Source organism: Aptenodytes patagonicus, chromosome 1, assembly GCF_965638725.1.
Source record: "Aptenodytes patagonicus chromosome 1, bAptPat1.pri.cur, whole genome shotgun sequence".
In the NCBI taxonomy this organism is placed as follows: domain Eukaryota; kingdom Metazoa; phylum Chordata; class Aves; order Sphenisciformes; family Spheniscidae; genus Aptenodytes; species Aptenodytes patagonicus.
In genome coordinates, this window is record NC_134949.1 from 198437350 (window position 1) to 198455833 (window position 18484).

Sequence of the window (18484 nt, forward strand, 5' to 3'; positions counted from 1 at the left end):
TTCCACACAGTTACAAAGAAGCAGGTTACATAGCCTGTAACCATCCCAAGTTCGTGGTCTTACAAAAAAAAAAAACAAAACAAAACAAACAAACCTACTACATGGGTTTAGAGAAAAAACTACCTCAACCCACTCCGGATGAGTTGGTAAATAAAATAATTGCTGAGTCTTTCTTCTTCGCGTATGTTATAATACACAACTTTACTATTTTAGAACAGCTTTAATCAGTAAGATTACATTCGGTTAAAGCATGACCTATCCATAGCTAGAAAACGGTTAAATCAGAAAAAGCTTGAGAAGTGCCCTCCGAGCTAAGCAATACAAACCTCCCCACGATTTGGAGGGATCAAACAGGTGCGTGGCATGTCACTGGAGAAGCAAAAATGAATTTTATTTTTAATTAACGCTGCAAACGTCAGCTTGCGATTCCGCAGCGGAACTGAGGGTATGACAGGGCTCGCTTCCCAGTGTCGGAGCCTATCGGGGCTCGCCACCCCCTGACGGCTCATCCGGCCGATTCCCCGCAGGGCGCTCCCCGCTGCGCAGGCCCAGGCCCCGGCCCCGAGGCCCGGCCCGGCCCGGCCCCCGCCTCGCCCCCTCAGCCGCCGCCCGCCCCACCTTGTCGTTGTCCAGGCGAGTCTCCAGGATCTTGTTGAGCTTGCGGGACAGCGGGTTGCTGCCGGGGGCAGCCGGGAGCCCCGGAGCGGGGGCAGCGAGCGGCGGCGGCGCGGCGGTATCGGCCATGGCTGCGGCCCTCCCCGGCCGCCCGCACCCAGCGCCGCGGCGGAGGACCGGCTCCCGCGGAAACGCGCTCCCGAGGCTTTGGTTCCGGCCCGGCCCAGGGGCGCAGGCCCGCGGCGGTTGGTTGTGAGACCTGGACCTTTGGTCCCTGGTACAGGTGGCACTCAGGGGAATAAATAAAAGATTTTGGGTTGATGATAAGAAAGGGGGTTCACTTCCTGAGGTCAGATAGCCGTATTTATTTCATTAAATAAATGCTTTAGTTATGAGGATAACGAAAAAGGAAAAATAAATGGACTCTTTATTGTATAAGCTAATAGCGATGACAGTAGAAGTGTGTCAAAATGTGGAGGGTGTCTTGTTTCGGCTGTGCATGTGCTGACACAGAGGCTTTACCCCCGAGGTCTCCTTGCAGCTCCAGAGCAGCGGAACTGCCTCTCCGCCGTGGAGCGAGGGAGACGTGGCTTTGCAAGCCGGGGCCGTGGTGGGATCCGTGTCCCCCGCCACAGCAGCAGCGGGCTTCGCTCCCCTGGACAGCCTGGACAAGGACCTGCAGCGGTGCCGCTTTGGTGGTATGGGTCAAGCATCTGCAGGAGCCCAGCCATGCGCCCTGCTCTCGTGCTGCAGCCATGACATGTCCCGTGTCAAGCGCTGAGGTGTGATGAAGGGATTTCTGTGAGCTTTTCCAAAGGACAAAAGGCAGGTGTCCAGATGAAGGTAAGATGCCATGGAAAACAGATGACTCCATACAGCGCACAGCTGTTATTTAAGAAGACAAGGGTCCCACCAGGGCATTAGCTCTGAAAACAACAGCGCCTTGCGTATGCAATTGAAAGTCTGTTTCCATTTGTCTGATGGTGTGTGGATCAAAAAGCAAAGACTCAAGTGGTAGTGTAACTCCTCAGGGGCTTGGGGACTTCACATTGCTCTTTTGTAGGCTCTTCCCGAAAAGAACTGCAAGCGAATTGAGTAACCTTTGCCTTTATGCCCATGGTGGAGCACTGAACTTCTGAATGTTTTAATTAACTTATTTTTTTCTTTTAGTCTGAGTCATTTATCTCAAGAAAAAAATATATGACCAGAGCCCCAGTCCTGAAATCTTAGCATGATGGGGACAGTGATAGGATATTTTTCTATTTAATTTTTATTTTTTGTTCGCTTCCTCCCATGGATCCTCTACAAAAAAGGCCAGCTTTTCTGAACAGCCTGTGCAGTGCTTTGTTTCTACTCTTGGCTAGTCAGCAAGCAGGTTTTCAAGTATTTTCAGACACCTTGTTTTCCTTCTTAGTTTATGTTCCTCCAGCCTGTTTCACTGATGTTATCTCCTCCTAGATGCCCTTTACTTCTGACTAAGCTTCCAGGAGCCAGAACCTCCCTTCTCCATGTCAGAAGAGATAAAACAGCATGCAGTCATCACAGGTGTGAACAATTAGTATTTAAGCATGTCAAGAAAATCCTATTTTTAGAAAAATCCCCTCCCAGCTGTAAATTGGATATTGTTAGCAGTTTGAACAATGTTTCAAATGCTGTTAACCTGTTGGATGAGTTGACAGAGTGAAGGCACACCTTGAAGTCAGAAAGACTTGAACATCTGAACCACAAGTGTCAGATAAGTAAGACCATTACCAAGTCTCGTCCAGCAAGTTATACCACAAACATACAAGGAGCCACAAAGATTTTCCTCTATCAGTTGGTACATGCATTTTCTTTTGAAGCATCCAGTTCTGCTTTCAGATACTCCTTGATGGGTGTGCATTTTTTCAAGAATGTGTTTCATGAGCCAGAATGCTTCTAGCTAACATAACACACTGGGCTGGCAGGAACCGATAGGATTTTGAACCAGCATGTGTTTATCTGTGCATGTGTTATCCTAGGAAAATGAGAAATAACCGAGGGAGCACTTTTTAATCTCCCACAACTGAAAGAAGTATTTGTATGAGGACACCAGGGCTTATCTTTTGTTGTTCTTTTAGGAATATTAGATGCAGCTACCAAAAAAAATCCTCTCTTTTTCCGATATGGATAATATTTGCAGGCTAGATTTTTCCTCAGAACAGATTTTTTTAAACAAAAATGCAAATGTGATCATGCAGTGAGGTCACCATCTAAAACTCAGCTGCTGTGACATGGCTTGTATGTGTCACGAAGGTGGGTTTGACATGACATTCTTACCAGTTTGGTTGTCCACCAGCAAACATTGTCCTGTTAAGTCAACTGGATGTACCCTGTTGGATAAAACAATTGGGAGTTTGTGATCTGTAACTGCCAGAAGGGTCTTTGATTTCAAATATCAGTTTCTGTGTATCAATGTAAGACAGTTTGTGTAGTGTGTATAATTTACTCAAACATAAGTTCCGATACCAAAGCTAGATACGGCACCAAAACTACAGGTGTCAGCAAAGAAATGTCTGGTACATGGTGTTTTCTGTTGATTATCTGTTGCGGTTTAACCCAGCAGGCAGCTAAACGCTACACAGCCATTCGCTCACTCCCCTGCCTCCCAGTGGGATGGGGGAGAGAATCGGGGAAAAAAAAAAGTAAAATTCGTGGGTTGAGATAAAGAAAATTTAATAGGACAGAAAAGGAAGGGAAAACAATAATGATAAAAGAATATACAAAATAAGTGATGCACAATGCAATTGCTTACCACCTGACAACCGATGCCCAGCCAGTCCCCGAGCAGCGGTCACTGCCCCCCGGCCAACTCCCCCCAGTTTATATACTGAGCGTGACGTCATATGGTATGGAATATCCCTCTGACCAGTTTGGGTCAGCTGTCCTGGCTGTGCCCCCTCCCAGCTTCTCGCTGGCAGGGCATGGGAAGCTGAAGGGTCCTTGACTAGTGTAAGCACTACTTAGCAACAACGAAAACATCAGTGTGTTATCCACATTATTGCAGTACTAAATTCAAAACACAGCACTATACCAGCTCCTAGGAAGAAAGAACTCTATCACAGCTGAAACCAGGACAGTATCCACCCCTCATTCTATACCATCTACGTCATGCCCAGGTCCCATACTTTCTAATACATTCCAGTTAATCACCACCACTTTTCCTGTCTCTTGATGAATACACACACATATCATTCCCTTAATCTATGGGCCATCCCTATAAAATGTTCATTTAGTTCATAACTTTGGGCTCCATCTGTCATAATGGTCCTTCAGGGCAGGAGAGGTGGTGTGTGGTGTTGGATTGTTGCATGCTGAAGCCAGTTCTGGTTCCATCACTGCTGCACTTGTCCGGTTCTATCATCGCTGCACTTTCCTTGGTTTCATCAAAGTTCATTCTTCATTAATCTAGGTGATTCTTACTGTAATACTGTTGATATGGCATATAGCCACCATAGAAGTGATGATATACAGTATTATATAGCAATTAACATCATACAATTTAATTCATTAGCTATTCTCACCCGAAATCACATCCCCTTGAGGTATACATCGGACTTCCCCGTCCTCCCACATCACCCACCGAGTGCGCCCAGGTCCTTGAGCAAAAGCAATCCCATGGACGGGTTTGCCTTTGCCCGAGGCAGGAATAACCCAAACTGTCTTCCCCAACATATTTTTTATGTGCACTACAGGGACTTTATCCCCTTCTACAGTACGTAAAAGTTCTGACTGGGCAGGGCCAGCTCGATTGGCAGATCCCCTCGTGTTGCCTAACCAGGTGGCCTTTGCTAAATGCGTATCCCAATGTTTGAACGTCCCACCACCCATTGCTCTCAGTGTAGTCTTTAACAGTCCATTGTATCATTTGATTTTCCTGGAGGCTGGTGCATGATAGGGGATGTGATATACCCACTCAATGCCATGCTCTTTGGCCCAGGTGTCTATGAGGTTGTTTCGGAAATGAGTCCCGTTGTCTGACTCAATTCTTTCTGGGGTGCCATGTCGCCATAGGACTTGCTTTTCAAGGCCCAGGATAGTGTTCTGGGTGGTGGCATGGGGCACGGGATATGTTTCCAGCCATCTGGTGGTTGCTTCCACCATTGTAAGCACATGGCGCTTGCCTTGGCAGGTTTGTGGGAGTGTAATATAATCAATCTGCCAGGCCTCCCCATATTTATATTTCAGCCGTCGTCCTCCATACCAGAGAGGCTTTAACCACTTGGCTTGCTTGATTGCAGCGCATGTTTCACATTCCTGGATAACCTGCGCAATAGTGTCCATGGTCAAGTCCACCCCTCAATCACGAGCCCATCGACATGTTGCATCTCTTCCTTGATGGCCTGAGGTGTCATGGGCCCACCGAGCTATAAATAATTCACCCTTATGTTGCCAGTCCAGATCCACCTCAGCCACTTCAATCTTAGCAGCCTGATCCACCTGCTGGTTATTTTGATGTTCTTCAGTGGCCCGACTCTTGGGTACGTGAGCATCTACGTGACGGACTTTTACAACCAGGTTCTCCACCCGGGCAGCAATATCTTGCCACAATGCGGCAGCCCAGATGGGTTTGCCTCTGCGCTGCCAGTTGCTCTGCTTCCATTGCTGCAACCACCCCCACAGGGCATTTGCCACCATCCATGAGTCAGTGTAGAGATAAAGTACTGGCCACTTTCCTCATTCAGCAATGTCTAAAGCCAGCTGGATGGCTTTCACTTCTGCAAACTGACTTGTTTCACTGTCATCTCCAGCAGTTTCTGTGACTTGTTGTATAGGACTCCACATAGCAGCCTTCCACCTCCGATGCTTTCCCACAAGACAACAGGACCCATCAGTGAACAGGGCATATTGTTTCTCATTTTCTGGTAGTTTATTATACAGTGGGGCCTCTTCAGCATGCATCACTTCCTCCTCTGGCGATATTCCAGAATCTTTGCCTTCTGGCCAGGCTACAATCACTTCCAAGATTCCTGGGTGACTGGGGTTTCCTACTCGAGCCTGTTGTGTGATCAGTGCGACCCACTTACTCCACGTAGCATCAGTTGCATGATGTGTACAAGGGATCCTCCCCTTGAACATCCAACCCAGCACGAGCAGTCAGGGTGCCAGGAGGAGCTGTGCTTCAGTACCAATGACTTCCGAAGCAGCTCGAACCTCTTCATATGCTGCCAATATCTCCTTTTCAGCTGGAGTATAGCAGGCCTCGGATGCTCTGTATCCCCGACTCCAAAACCCTAGGGGTCGACCTCAAGTGTCCCCTGGTGCTTTCTGCCAGAGGCTCCAGGTAGGGCCATTCTCCCCGGCTGTGGTGTAGAACACATTTTTTACATCTTGTCCTGCCCAACTGGCCCCAGGGCTACTGCATGAACTCTCTCCTGTTTAATTTGTTCAAAGGCTTGTCGTTGTTCAGGGCCCCATTTGAAATCGTTCTTCTGGGTCGAGAGGGCTTACAGTCAGACTGTAATTTGGAATATGCATTCTCCAAAAACACACAACACCTAAGAAAGCTTGTGTTTCCTTTTTGCTAGTTGGTTGAGACATGGCTGTTATTTTGTTGATCACATCCATTGGGATTTGATGACATCCATCTTGCCATTTTATTCCTAAAAACTGGATCTCCCGTGCAGCTCCCTTGACCTTGCTTTGTTTTATGGCAAAACCAGCCTTCAGAAGGATTTGGACTATTTTCTTCCCTTTCTCAAGAACTTCTTCTGTTGGGTTACCCCATACGACAATGTCATCAATATATTGCAGGTGTTCCGGAGCCTTACCCTGTTCCAGTGCAGTCTGGATCAGTCCATGGCAAATGGTGGGGCTGTGTTTCCACCCCTGGGGCAGTCAGTTCCAGGTGTGCTGGACATCCCTCCAAGTGAAAGCAAACTGGGGCCTGCACTCTGCTGCCAAAGGGATTGAGAAAAACGCATTAGCAATATCAGTTGTGGCATACCACTTGGCTGCCTTTGACTCCAGTTCGTATTGAAGTTCTAGCATGTCTGGCACAGCAGCACTCAGCGGTGGCGTGACTTCATTCAGGCCACGATAGTCTACTGTTAGTCTCCACTCTCCATTAGACTTTTGCACTGGTCATATGGGACTGTTAAAGGGTGAGCGAGTCTTGCTGATCACTCCTTGGCTCTCCAGCTGACGAATGAGCTTATGGATGGGAATCAGGGAGTCTCGGTGTGATATTGCTGCCAGTGCACCGTTGAGGTAGCAATCGGCACCTGTTGTTCTTCAACCCTCAGCAACCCCACAACAGAAGGGTCCTTCGAGAGACCAGGCAAGATAGACAGCTGTTTAATTTCCTCCATCTCCAAGGCAGCTATACCAAAAGCCCACCGGTACCCTTTTGGGTCCTTAAAATACCCTCTCCTGAGGTAGTCTATGCGAAGGATGCATGGAACCACTGGACCAGTCACAATGGGGTGCTTTTGGCACTCATTCCCAGTTAGACTTACTTCGGCTTCCAATACAGTTAGCTGTTGGGATCCCCCTGTCACTCTAGAAATACAGATGGGTTCTGCCCCTTTATAGGTTGATGGCATTAGGGTACACTGTGCACCAGTGTCCACTAAAGCCTTACACTCCTGTGGGTCTGATGTGCCAGGCCATCAAATCCACACAGTCCAATAAACCCGGTTGTTCCCTTCCTCCCCCTGGCTGGAGGCAGGGCCCCTCTAGTCCTGGTCATAGTATTCGTTACTCACTTCCTGTAAATGCAATTCAAAAGTTCCTTTAGTAAGATCAGAAGTAGAATCAGCCCTTCTACTCTGTCCGGGGAATGGCTCACTGGAAACCGGAGCAGCAATTTTCCTGGAAGAACCCCCTTTTGTGATTGTTTTTCCTTGCAACTCACGTACCTGTGCCTCTAAAATCAAGGTAGATTTTCCATCCCACTTCCTCATGTCCTCTCCGTGGTCACATAGGTAAAACCACAGGGTGGCCCATGGTGTGTATCCACTATATCCTCTCTCTTGAGCCAAGGGATGCTTATTCCTAATGGCTGAGATACTGCTCCGTACAGGTGGGGAGTAGGACATATCGTCTTTGAATAGCTGGAACTCCTGGGACAGTTTCTCAGCTAACATGTCTGGCAGTTTCTCCACAACCGAGATGCAGGGCCGTAGGGAGGAAGAGAGACTTTCTTCATGTTGCCAGAGTTGGCCAGCCAATTCATCCACCGTTTGTTCCTCTCTGTCTTTCCAGGTCATTACTGCCAATGAGTTGGCATATGATGATGCTGCGCTCCGTACAAACTTCTGCCACATGGGTCATGTGCACCTGACTTCATCTGGATCTTTGGCTAACTGCTCGTTGTTCAGGTCATCATAAATCACCTCCAGCACAGCTAATTCCCTCAGGTACTGGATACCTCTCTCCATGGTGATCCACTTGCCTGGGTGACATATAACATCTTCCTTGAAGGGGTACCTTTCCTTCATGCCTGACAGGAGTTGCCTCCAGAGACTGAGGGCTTGTGCCCCTTTTCCAATAGTTTTGTCAATGCCCCCTTCCCTGGAAAGGGATCCCAGCTGCTTGGCTTCCCTACCCTCTAATTCCAGGCTACTGGCCCAGTTATCCAAGCATCGGAGCAGCCAGGTGACAACATGCTCGCCTGGGCGACGACTGAAATCTTTTCGCATATCTCGCAGCTCAGTCAGGGATAGGGATCGGGTCGTTACCATCTCATTTATGGGTTCTCGCTTTTCCTCCTCCTGTTCTTGTGATGGCCCTTGTTCATCTTCATCCCTTACTAAACAGGTCGATCTTCTTGTGTATTTCTTCTTGTGTATAGGGGCAACTGATACCGGCATGGGTTGGTTCTCTGGTTCAGCTGCAGTGCCTGTCACCGGGGTTTGAGTAGCTACAGTGCCTGTTGTAGGGGCTGGAGTAGTTGCGGTGCCTGTCGCTGGGGTCTGAGTGGCTGCGGTGCCTGTCACGGGGGTTGGTATAGCCGCAGTGCCTGTTGCTGAGGTTTGAGTAGCCACAGTGCCTGTCACGGGGGTTGGAGTAGCCGTGGTGCCTGTCGTGGGGGTTGATCTCTGGATGGTACTCTTAAATAATTGTTTAACCTTAAACAAGACCTGAACCACATTCAGGAGACATAGCAATAGGACCATGCTAGTTTGAACATCCCAGGGATATTAAAAATTCTCAAGAGCTGTTGTAACTAGCCTGAAGGAGAAAGGGAAGGTGAAGGAGCGGGGGAAAGTGTGCCCCCCATCTCCCCCATAGATTGGTTCCCCAAGGAGAAAAGGTAAAAGTTGTAATTATTAATAGTTTCTGAAAGGTGGCTCCCGAGATATGGAGATGACAGCAATGCCGAGTATAAATACAGAAGTACAAATACAAAAATTAGTCTCATGACCAATAATTTTATCAGTGTTACACAGTGCAGCAAAATGATATCCTTGATCCAGCTCCCAGAGGTGATAGCATAACAGGGAACACATACAGCAAGTAAGGTGCTACATAACACAACTTTGAGAGCAAGCACGACAACTTGCAGAGTAAATTAATCAACATTGTGACCAGCAACTATTAAACCAATATGATGAATGCTTATAACAAATTTGCCTTAACATGGTCTGGTCAGACCTCTCGTTATCTCAACCCTTTGTGCCCCACGTTGGGCACTAGAAAGGACTGTTGTGGTTTAACCCAGCAGGCAGCTAAACACCACACAGCCATTCGCTCACTCCCCTGCCTCCCAGTGGGATGGGGGAGAGAACTTGCGGGGGGGAGGGAAGTAAAATTCATGGGTTGAGATAAAGACAGTTTAATAGGACAGAAAAGGAAGGAGAAATAATAATAATAATAATAATAATAATAATAATAATAATAATAATAATAATAATAAAAGAATATACAAAATAAGTGATGCACAATGCAATTGCTCACCACCCACCAGCCAATGCCCAGCCAGTCCCCGAGCAGTGGTCACCGCCCCCCGGCCAACTCCCCCCAGTTTATGTACTGAGCATGACATCATATGGTATGGAATATCCCTTTGGCCAGTTTGGGTCAGCTGTCCTGGCTGTGCCCCCTCCCAGCTTCTTGTGCACCTCCAGCCTCCTCAGTCAGTAGAGCATGGGAAGATGAAAAGTCCTTGACTAGTGTAAGGACTACTTAGCAACAACTAAAACATTGGTGTGTTATCAAGATTATTCTCATCCTAAATCCAAAACAGTGCTGTACCAGCTACTAGGAAGAAAATTAACTCTATCCCAGACACAACCAGGACATTTTCTTATCTCAGTTCCTTATTATGTTTGGATTTTATTTTTTCACCAGGAATAGACAGCAAATTAACTGTTACCACTATGCAGCTGGTGAAAGTGTTCACAAAAAGCACATTTGGTGCACTACAGACAGGACCACAGTTTAGCCTGCAGAATAAGGATTGTGTGGTCTGTGGAATGCCACCTGCCGTCTAAGTAGCTTGAGCTACTAATGCAGTTATATTTTCAAATGCTTGGAGGTACATGTATGTTTTGAAGGGAAAGACAAAAAGGTTTGCAATAGTCACCTGAATCTGTTCCTTAAAAGGCTAAGTAAGAATAAAACTCCAGTGAATGAATAGGTTGACTGGGGTCAAAGACGTGACTGGAGCTAGTATTTCCCTACCCTGTGGCAAAAGAGGAGTGATAGAGCAGGACATAAAGGAAATGATTTCTTAAAGACAGAGAAGGAGGAATAGTCCTTGCTATGGGTGTTGTCACAGGCAAATGAGGGTGAGAAAAGAGGATTTTTGTGCTGAAGGAAGAAAAAAATGTAAAAATACATTAAAAGAAGAATAACAGAAGAGATTGAGGAAGGAAGGAAGGAAGGACGGAAGGAAGGAAGGAAGGAAGGAAGGAAGGAAGGAAGGAAGGAAGGAGGGAGGGAAGGAAGGAAGGAAGGAAGGAAGGAAGGAAGGAAGGAAGGAAGGAAGGAAGGAAGGAAGGAAGGAAGGAAGGAAGGAAGGAGAGGGAGGATAGACTAATGCAGAGCTTGCCTCAGTATGATGCACAGAGGACATAGGAACAGGAAAGATTATGAAGTGAAGTCAGGCAGGTGAAACGTCATATAACAAATGCCCATAATCAGTTGTATTTTCTTACAGTGTAATAGATAAAAAGAATTTGACAATGCTACTGTTACGTACAGTTTACAGGACCTGATGCTTTCAGATGCAGTGAAGAAGAGCATCTGCAGGAAGCTGGCTATAGTAACTCGCTGCTCAGCTACACCATCCCTGTGAAAGTGATAACAGCCCTTTACGCGGCAGCCCCTGTAGAAGATCAGGTGAGTGGAACTCAGCTCTGCCAGGCTCTCCACTGCACACAACATACCCCAAAAGAAATCCATCACTGCCTTATGTTCTTCACTAGTTCTCTGCCATCAAATTATTCACCAGCTTTCTCCAGCATTTTGATCTCATTTTGTGCTGTGGTTGGGCTAGAAAATCCAGCTGATAGGTGGGAACACAGGAAAGTGTTCTGTGTCTTTAAGTCAATTAGAGTTGGATTTTTTGTCAGTTTATTTTCCAACAGGTTAATACTGTAGCTACTTTTCAGCAGACCAAATCAGCCCATTCCTTGAGCTAACAATTTTTCAAAAGCTCAGACAGAGTTGACCCCATTCTGCAAATTAAGGTATGACTCCATGAGTGATTTGGCCAAAGGTCACGCTGACAGCAACCTGTAGTCATGTGTCCCTTGAAGCTCCAGAAGAACGTACAGTTTTCAAGTTTTTGGTTAGCTCATGCTATCTCACTTGAGGATTTATTGTCATGCCTCACAGTCAGCAGTAGTGGCTATAATATCATAGAATCATAGAATCATAGAATCATAGAATCATAGAATGGTTTGGGTTGGAAGGGACCTTAAAGATCATCCAGTTCCAACCCCCCTGCCATGGGCAGGGACACCTTCCACTAGACCAGGTTGCTCAAAGCCCCATCCAACATGGCCTTGAACACTTCCAGGGATGGGGCATCCACAGCTACTCTGGGCAAGCTGTTCCAGTGCCTCACCACCCTCATAGTGAAGAACTTCTTCCTTATATCTAATCTAAATCTACCCTCTTTCAGTTTAAAGCCATTACCCCTTGTCCTATCACTACATGCCCTTGTAAAAAGTCCCTCTCCAGCTTTCTTGTAGGCCCCCTTCAGGTACTGGAAAGCTGCTATAAGGTCTCCCCAGAGTCTTCTCTTCTCCAGGCTGAACAACCCCAACTCTCTCAGCCTTTCTTCACAGCAGAGATGCTCCAGCCCTCTGATCTTTTTCGTGGCCCTCCTCTGGACTTGCTCCGACAGGCCCATGTCCTTCTTATGTTGGGGGCCCCAGAGCTGGACACAGTACTCCAGGTGGGGTCTCACAGGAGTGAAGTAGAGGGGCAGAATCATCTCCCTTGACCTGCTGGTCACGTTTCTTTTGATGCAGCCCAGGATATGGTTGGCCTTCTGGACTGCAAGAGCACATTGCCGGGTCATGTTGAGCTTCTCATCAACCAAAACGCCCAAGTCCTCCTCCTCAGGGCTGCTCTCAATCCATTCTCCACCCAGCCAGTATTTGTGCTTGGGATTGCCCCGACCCAGGTGCAGGACCTTGCACTTGGTGTTGTTGAACTTCATGAGGTTCACACGGGCCCACCTCTCAAACCTGTCAAGGTCCCTCTGGATGGCATCCCTTCCTTCCAGTGTGTCGACTGCACCACACAGCTTGGTGTCGTCAGCAAACTTGCTGAGCGTGCACTCAATCCCGCTGTCCATGTCACCGACAAAGATGTTAAACAGCACCGGTCCCAATACCGACCCCTGAGGAACGCCACTCATCACTGGTCTCCACTTGGACATCAAGCCATTGACCGCAACTCTTTGAGGGTGACCGTCCAGCCAATTCCTTATCCACCGAGTGGTTCATCCGTCAAATCCATGTCTCTCCAATTTAGAGACAAGGATGTTGTGTGGGACAGTATCAAATGCTTTGCACAAGTCCAGGGTAGATGATGTCAGTTGCTCTTCCCTTATCCACCAATGCTGTAACCCCGTTGTAGAAGGCCACCAAATTTATCAGGCATGATTTGCCCTTAGTGAAGACATGTTGGCTGTCACCAATCACCTCCCTGTTTCCCATGTGCCTTAGCATAGTCTCCAGGAGGATCTGTTCCATGATCTTGCTGGGCACAGAGGTGGGACTGATTGGCCTGTAGTTCCCTGGGTCTTCCTTTTTTCCCTTTTTAAAAATGGGTGCAATGTTTCCCCTTTTCCAGTCAGTGGGAACTTCACTGGACTGCCATGACTTCTCAAATATGATGGGTAGTGGCTTAGCAACTTCATCTGCCAGTTCCCCCAGGACCCATGGATGCATCTCATCAGGTCCCATGGACTTGTGCACCTTCAGGTTCCTCAGATGGCCTCGAACCTGATCTTCTCCTACAGTGGGCGGTTCTTCATTCTCTCAGTCCTTGCCTTTGCCTTCTGTAACTTGGGCGGTGTGGCTTGAGCACTTGCCAGTGAAGACTGAGGCAAAATTTGTTGAGTACCTCATCCTTCTCCATATCGCAGGTAACCAGGTCTCCCGTTTCGTTCCGGAGAGGGCCCACTTTTTCCTTGGTCTTCCTTTTATCACTGACGTACCTATAGAATCTTTTCTTGTTGCCCTTGATGTCCCTGGCCAGATTTAATTCTATCATATAATATATGTGATGCTGAATCAGCCACCTGGTTGAGGAGCTGTAAAATTCCTGTTTGTTATAACTCACTGAAAAGATAACACTAGCAGTACAGTATGCACTTTAATGCATACCAAACACATGAAATCTTCCTGTTCATCTCCTGCTAAAAAAAACTAACCATTGATTTCAAGGGAAGTACTGTGTCAGCAAAACTAATAGGATTTAGTCTAAATATATTTGGCTCTAGAACTCTACAGAATACAGGACTTCTCTAAAGAAGCGGTCATCTAAACTACATGGCCACATCCCTGGCAAGGTCAATAGCATTGGTCATGGTGCTGCCACTCACTTCAGTGAGGGCCCAAATTTCACCTAGAAAAGAAGAAACAAACGGCTTAGATGGTGGAGCCAGGAGAACTAGTATCTGCTTGTGGCTGACTAGCTGCATCACCTTAGTGGCACTGTGTCTCTGTGGCAGAGGTATAAAGGTTATCTTCCTTTGCACATTCCTGTTGGTATGCCGATGAGATCTGTAATATAGGTGATTATTGTTAGCATGATAACAACAATATAGCAATGAAGGGGAATATTTTTGCCAAAAAAAAAGTAGAAGCGGGACATGAGTAACACATGATATAACGCTAATGGTGTATGCCAGACCTGCTATTCTTTCTCTTCAAGCAATGACTGCCTATGTCCTGCTGGCAAAAAGTCTCTGGAATGTGTTCTGGTTTATAGATGAAATAAAAATAACCCAAACAACTGAACAAAAAATACAACTATTCACCATCAGGCAAAGAAACAGGACCCTTTGCTATATCCTGATCTCAGCTGAGGTCAGTCTCTAGCAAAGAAAATCTAGAGAATTATACCTAAATTACTGGGCGGTGCCTCCACATCAGCCAATCAACACAAGGCCATCTATGGAATCATGACATGGCCATGACATGGATCATGAGAAGTCAAATGTATATCTAATAAATCATGGGAATGATGGCATTAGAAAAAATGCCTTTTGAGTAAGTACCTCAGCAGCACAAGTTTTAACACAGACCATAACTGCTGCAAACTTGGCAGAGTTCCCTTTTTCAACAGCTCCTCCAACTGCTCTCTTTTAATCCAGACTTGTGGGTCAAATATCCACATCTTATGGATCTCAGTCGAATCTCTTAGTTTTTTCTTCCCTTGACTTTTCTGGCGTTGTTTCCTGTGAACAGACTGTTCATTGCGATCCTTTAATGGAAATCCAGACTACTGCCTTAAGCTCCCACAGCTAGTGATGAACCATAACTTTTCATCACTGAAATGCCTGAATAGCTTAGGCAATTCTCGTTTTCCCCAGAACCCAACCATTATGGTCGCTTTGTGTTTACAGTTCAAGTCACTGGAGACACGTGATAAATGTAGCATATATTGCTGTCATTCAGGATTCATACAAGATTCCCAGGTACTATTACTCTGCTTGGCAGAACAAGAGATGCATAAATATAGACACAGCAATAAAATGGATAATGAAGTGCATTTCTGCAGCCTTTTCCATTTCATTTTCTCTATTGCACTGATTGGCTGGTCTCTGTTTTGAAGCCTATTTATTTTTTCCAAAGCTCCCTTTTAAACTTGCATAACTTTTGCCCTTCTTTTTTCATCTACCCCCTGACACACTTCTGCCATGCATGCAGGGTAGTACGACTGGCTTCTCTCAGCTCCAGCCAATTTCTTTACCATAGTCCAAAGTACAGTATTTATCCAAAGTACAGTCCTTAGTGTTAATAACTGCTATACTGGATCTGGTAGCTGTTCCTTGGGATGTAGTTGCACAAGATTGTAGATTTCTCACCTTGCTAACCCAGCAAATCCTGCACAAATATTCATATTGGCACAGAAGGGACAAGAGTGTATGGCCAAGGAAAACTGGGGGATAGGACCTCCCTTTTAAATGGCAGCTGACAATTTTGTCAGGCAAAAGTGAACCTGGAACCGTGAGGGAACAAGGAACTCTTGAGGGGACAAGCAATGGTGTGGCATAGGGGCAAGAACTTCACCACAAAATCCATCATGTGAAACTGCACCTTAGAGATGTTGCTAGTGCAAGTCACATAAAAATATTGATAAACATGACTATTTTCATAGCAGCATTACAGCATCAACTTAATTTTACAGGTACGGGTGTCATAAACAGGTTTCCTTAGTGCTCATAGCAATTCTGTTTGGGTGAATTTAATGGAACTTTATTGCTATAGCAGGAAAAGTAAAAGTTTCCAAAATGCCAGAAGTCACACTCTCTGACATCTGTCAGGAGGGAAGCAAAACAACTTCTCAGCAATTCCAATGTGGAGCTACCTGGTATATTTGGATTTGATTCCCTCTGTAAAGTTGACTCAGAAGTGTCCTCCGGGCTTGCCTCAACCATTCATCTTTGTGTGTCAGCCCATGCAGCCCTCCCAAAGCCTTGGCGAAATGCCATCACCCTCAGAGATGCTGGAGAGTTGCAGTGGATAAAAATAACTTACTACTTAACGGCTGACACTGGTCGCACTCACTGCAGATGAGTTGCAAACAATTTCTCTGCAAAGATCTGCTCACCTCCAGAAGAAATATGTTTAAGCCTGCAGTTTCCTGCTAAAATTATCTGCCATCCCTTTCTGGTGGTCATTTCTGCCTTCATGGCATTATTACAGGGCTGGCATCCCCACGACTGACGCACTGGAAGCCAATAATTATGTCCCCAAAGGAAGGCGAAGGTTGTAGGAAGCAACCTGGTTTCTAAACTCTGGCGTCTCTGGTGCATATTTCTCCATTTGCAATCTGAAATAGGGAGGCTGGAATAACTCTGGGCAGCTCTGCCAAGAAGGGGTAGAGTGGTGGCAACTTAGTCTGTCCCAAGCCCCGTCGGGGTGGCTGCGGGACAGCAGGCGGGAGCACAGTGATGGGCTGCCTGCTTTGAAATGCAGAAGGAAGACAGCTCAGCCTTGCCATGCTGAGTGATGCGGCTGTCAGATGGCTGCATAGTACTGATGTTGCTCAGTGACTACATTGGAAGGAAAAAGCGTTGTGCATTTTGCTGCTCAGATGAGAGTTTTGCCAATGCAGGAGTTCTGTGTCAGCATCTACTGCAGCTGAGTAGGTTGGTTCGGCTGGTGTACAGCATGGCGTCAACAGCTTTGTGAAGCACTCACTCCCTGGCAGGAGCTCAAGGAGCACTTCCAGCAACCTCCAAGTACAGTATTAATTACAAGAGACTATCAAGATCCCCAGAATAGGCCCCAAGCTTCCTCTTGCATGCAAACTAGCAAGGACTTTCTTGTCCATGCAGGTAGAGCTCTCTTCAGAATATTATCAGTCTGTTTATACATCACCCATCACTGTCAACTTGCCTTAAACAATGACACCTTAAAACGTTGTGCATGCAGAGCACATGCCTTTCAAAAAGCAAATGTCATGTTGAGTGAACTGCCAATGTGGAGGTTTTGAAAGGATATTTTAATGTTAATTTTGATGATTAGTGGCTTCTTTCTACTTCTGTCCGATACATGGCCTTTTATGTGATAAAGTCCAGAGTCGTAGTAATATAGGCACAGTAACACCTTAAAGAGAAGCATCAGGTGCCTTAACCAGATTGCAGACTGCAGTGCTAACTGGCAGAAATTAGCAGATTGTTTTCAAGCAATATTTGTGCCTCACTGCAGAAAGCTTATGGCAAGAAATGCCCATGCTGGCATGGAGCTAGGCTTTCCTTCCACTGGTCAAAAAGCAGACTACTTTGCTGCTTTACTAGTGGTGTGATTGCTGATCCACTGCTGATATAGGGAGCTCTGAATATTAAGTGGCCTGAATCTGTTCTCACTCTCTTGGATACCTGAAGACTTGAAGACAAAGTTAAGTACTTATGATGGGACACATCTCACCAGTCTTCTACCATCTAAAAGTCAGGGGTGAAGTCCATAGCTAACCATCCAGACCTCCTGCCTATCAGAGGAGTGAAAGAAAGGCACTTTCAGAAGGCAAGTCATCCTAAGATTCCTACCTAGTCCTCTCCGCTGGCTGCACAGCAAACTTGTATGATGGACCATTGACTAGACACTTATTTTTTTTTACCCCATTGGTCTGACTGTGTCTTTTGACTTGTCTGCAAATAATACTGAGAGCATGCCCCAGCTTCAGTGCTGCAGAAAGGAAACACTGTGTTTGAATGCTGGTGCAAGCCCAGACTCTCCTTACACTCATGGAGAAGGGGGTGGAAAAAAAAAGGATGTTTGATTTTACCATAAAATAAATAAAATGTCTTATTTTCACAGTAAAATGATCCACTTGGTGCCTGTAGGCACGTGACATATCATCCAGACACATCATTTTGGGTGACATATCATGGACTTGCCAGTTGCAAAGGTAGAACTGCCCAAGGGCTAGTTTGATTTTTGCACCTGAATCAGAAAAAACTTTTAGATTTCGTTCATAAATCAATGGTGCAGTCTAGTTCATACCTGCTTCTTCTGTTTCCTCTTCTCCTGTATCTCCTTTCTTTATTCATTTTGTCACGTCCTCTCCATTCTCCCATGCAAATCCATCTCTCAGAGGTATGTGTTTCACTCTATCATAGATATGCCTACTTGGGATGCATTATCCACCTTCTCAGATACCAATATTAATCCAATTTTCTTTTAGCATGATGAGATTTGGACACAATTTTTATTATCAGTAGCAGAGATAGTATGCCAGCACGCCACCACAGGAATATCGGCTTGTGCCTGATTCATTGAAATGAATAGTTGTTTTGCTAGAGACTTGAGTGTGAGCAGGAATACGTGTGTTGAGCTCCATTCTCCAAAGCGTTGGTCACTGACTTGAAGATGTGCTTAAGTTCTTGGTGATTCATGGACAGAGTTTCTGTGTTTTACAAGGCTGAGCCGAAGTTCCTCTCTTTTTTCAGTCACTGAAGTTAACAGAAGCACTCATGGGTGGGTATTGGCGTAAATTAACTTCAGCTGAAGAAACAAGATGGTTGCGAAGAAAGAGGAAAGACAACTCCCACTGCATCAATTAGAGAGGAAGGACTCATTGCCTTCCTGAATTTGGAGGAAGAGAATAAGAATTAATTCCCTCCTCATCACTGCCTCAGCCCCATTCTGCCTCATTTTCCTCCAGATGGTTAAAGGCCCAAGCGATGGGCGGATCTTTAATACACAGAACTACC

General features: G+C 46.1%; 1 protein-coding gene across 2 annotated transcripts in view; it reads right to left on the reverse strand.

Annotated features, from left to right (window-relative positions):
• COG6 (component of oligomeric golgi complex 6) overlaps positions 1 to 748 on the reverse strand; it is a 61202-nt gene extending 60454 nt beyond the window's left edge. Inside the window, exon 1 of one of the 2 annotated variants that reach the window (XM_076364193.1) lies at positions 619 to 748. In XM_076364193.1, coding sequence (XP_076220308.1) covers positions 619 to 744 — 126 coding nt within the window. In that variant the 5' untranslated portion in view covers positions 745 to 748. Of the gene's footprint in view, positions 1 to 326; positions 459 to 618 lie in introns of those variants that run through there. The other variant, XM_076364194.1, reaches the window with a different exon arrangement.
• Positions 749 to 18484: the final 17736 nt, after the last annotated feature.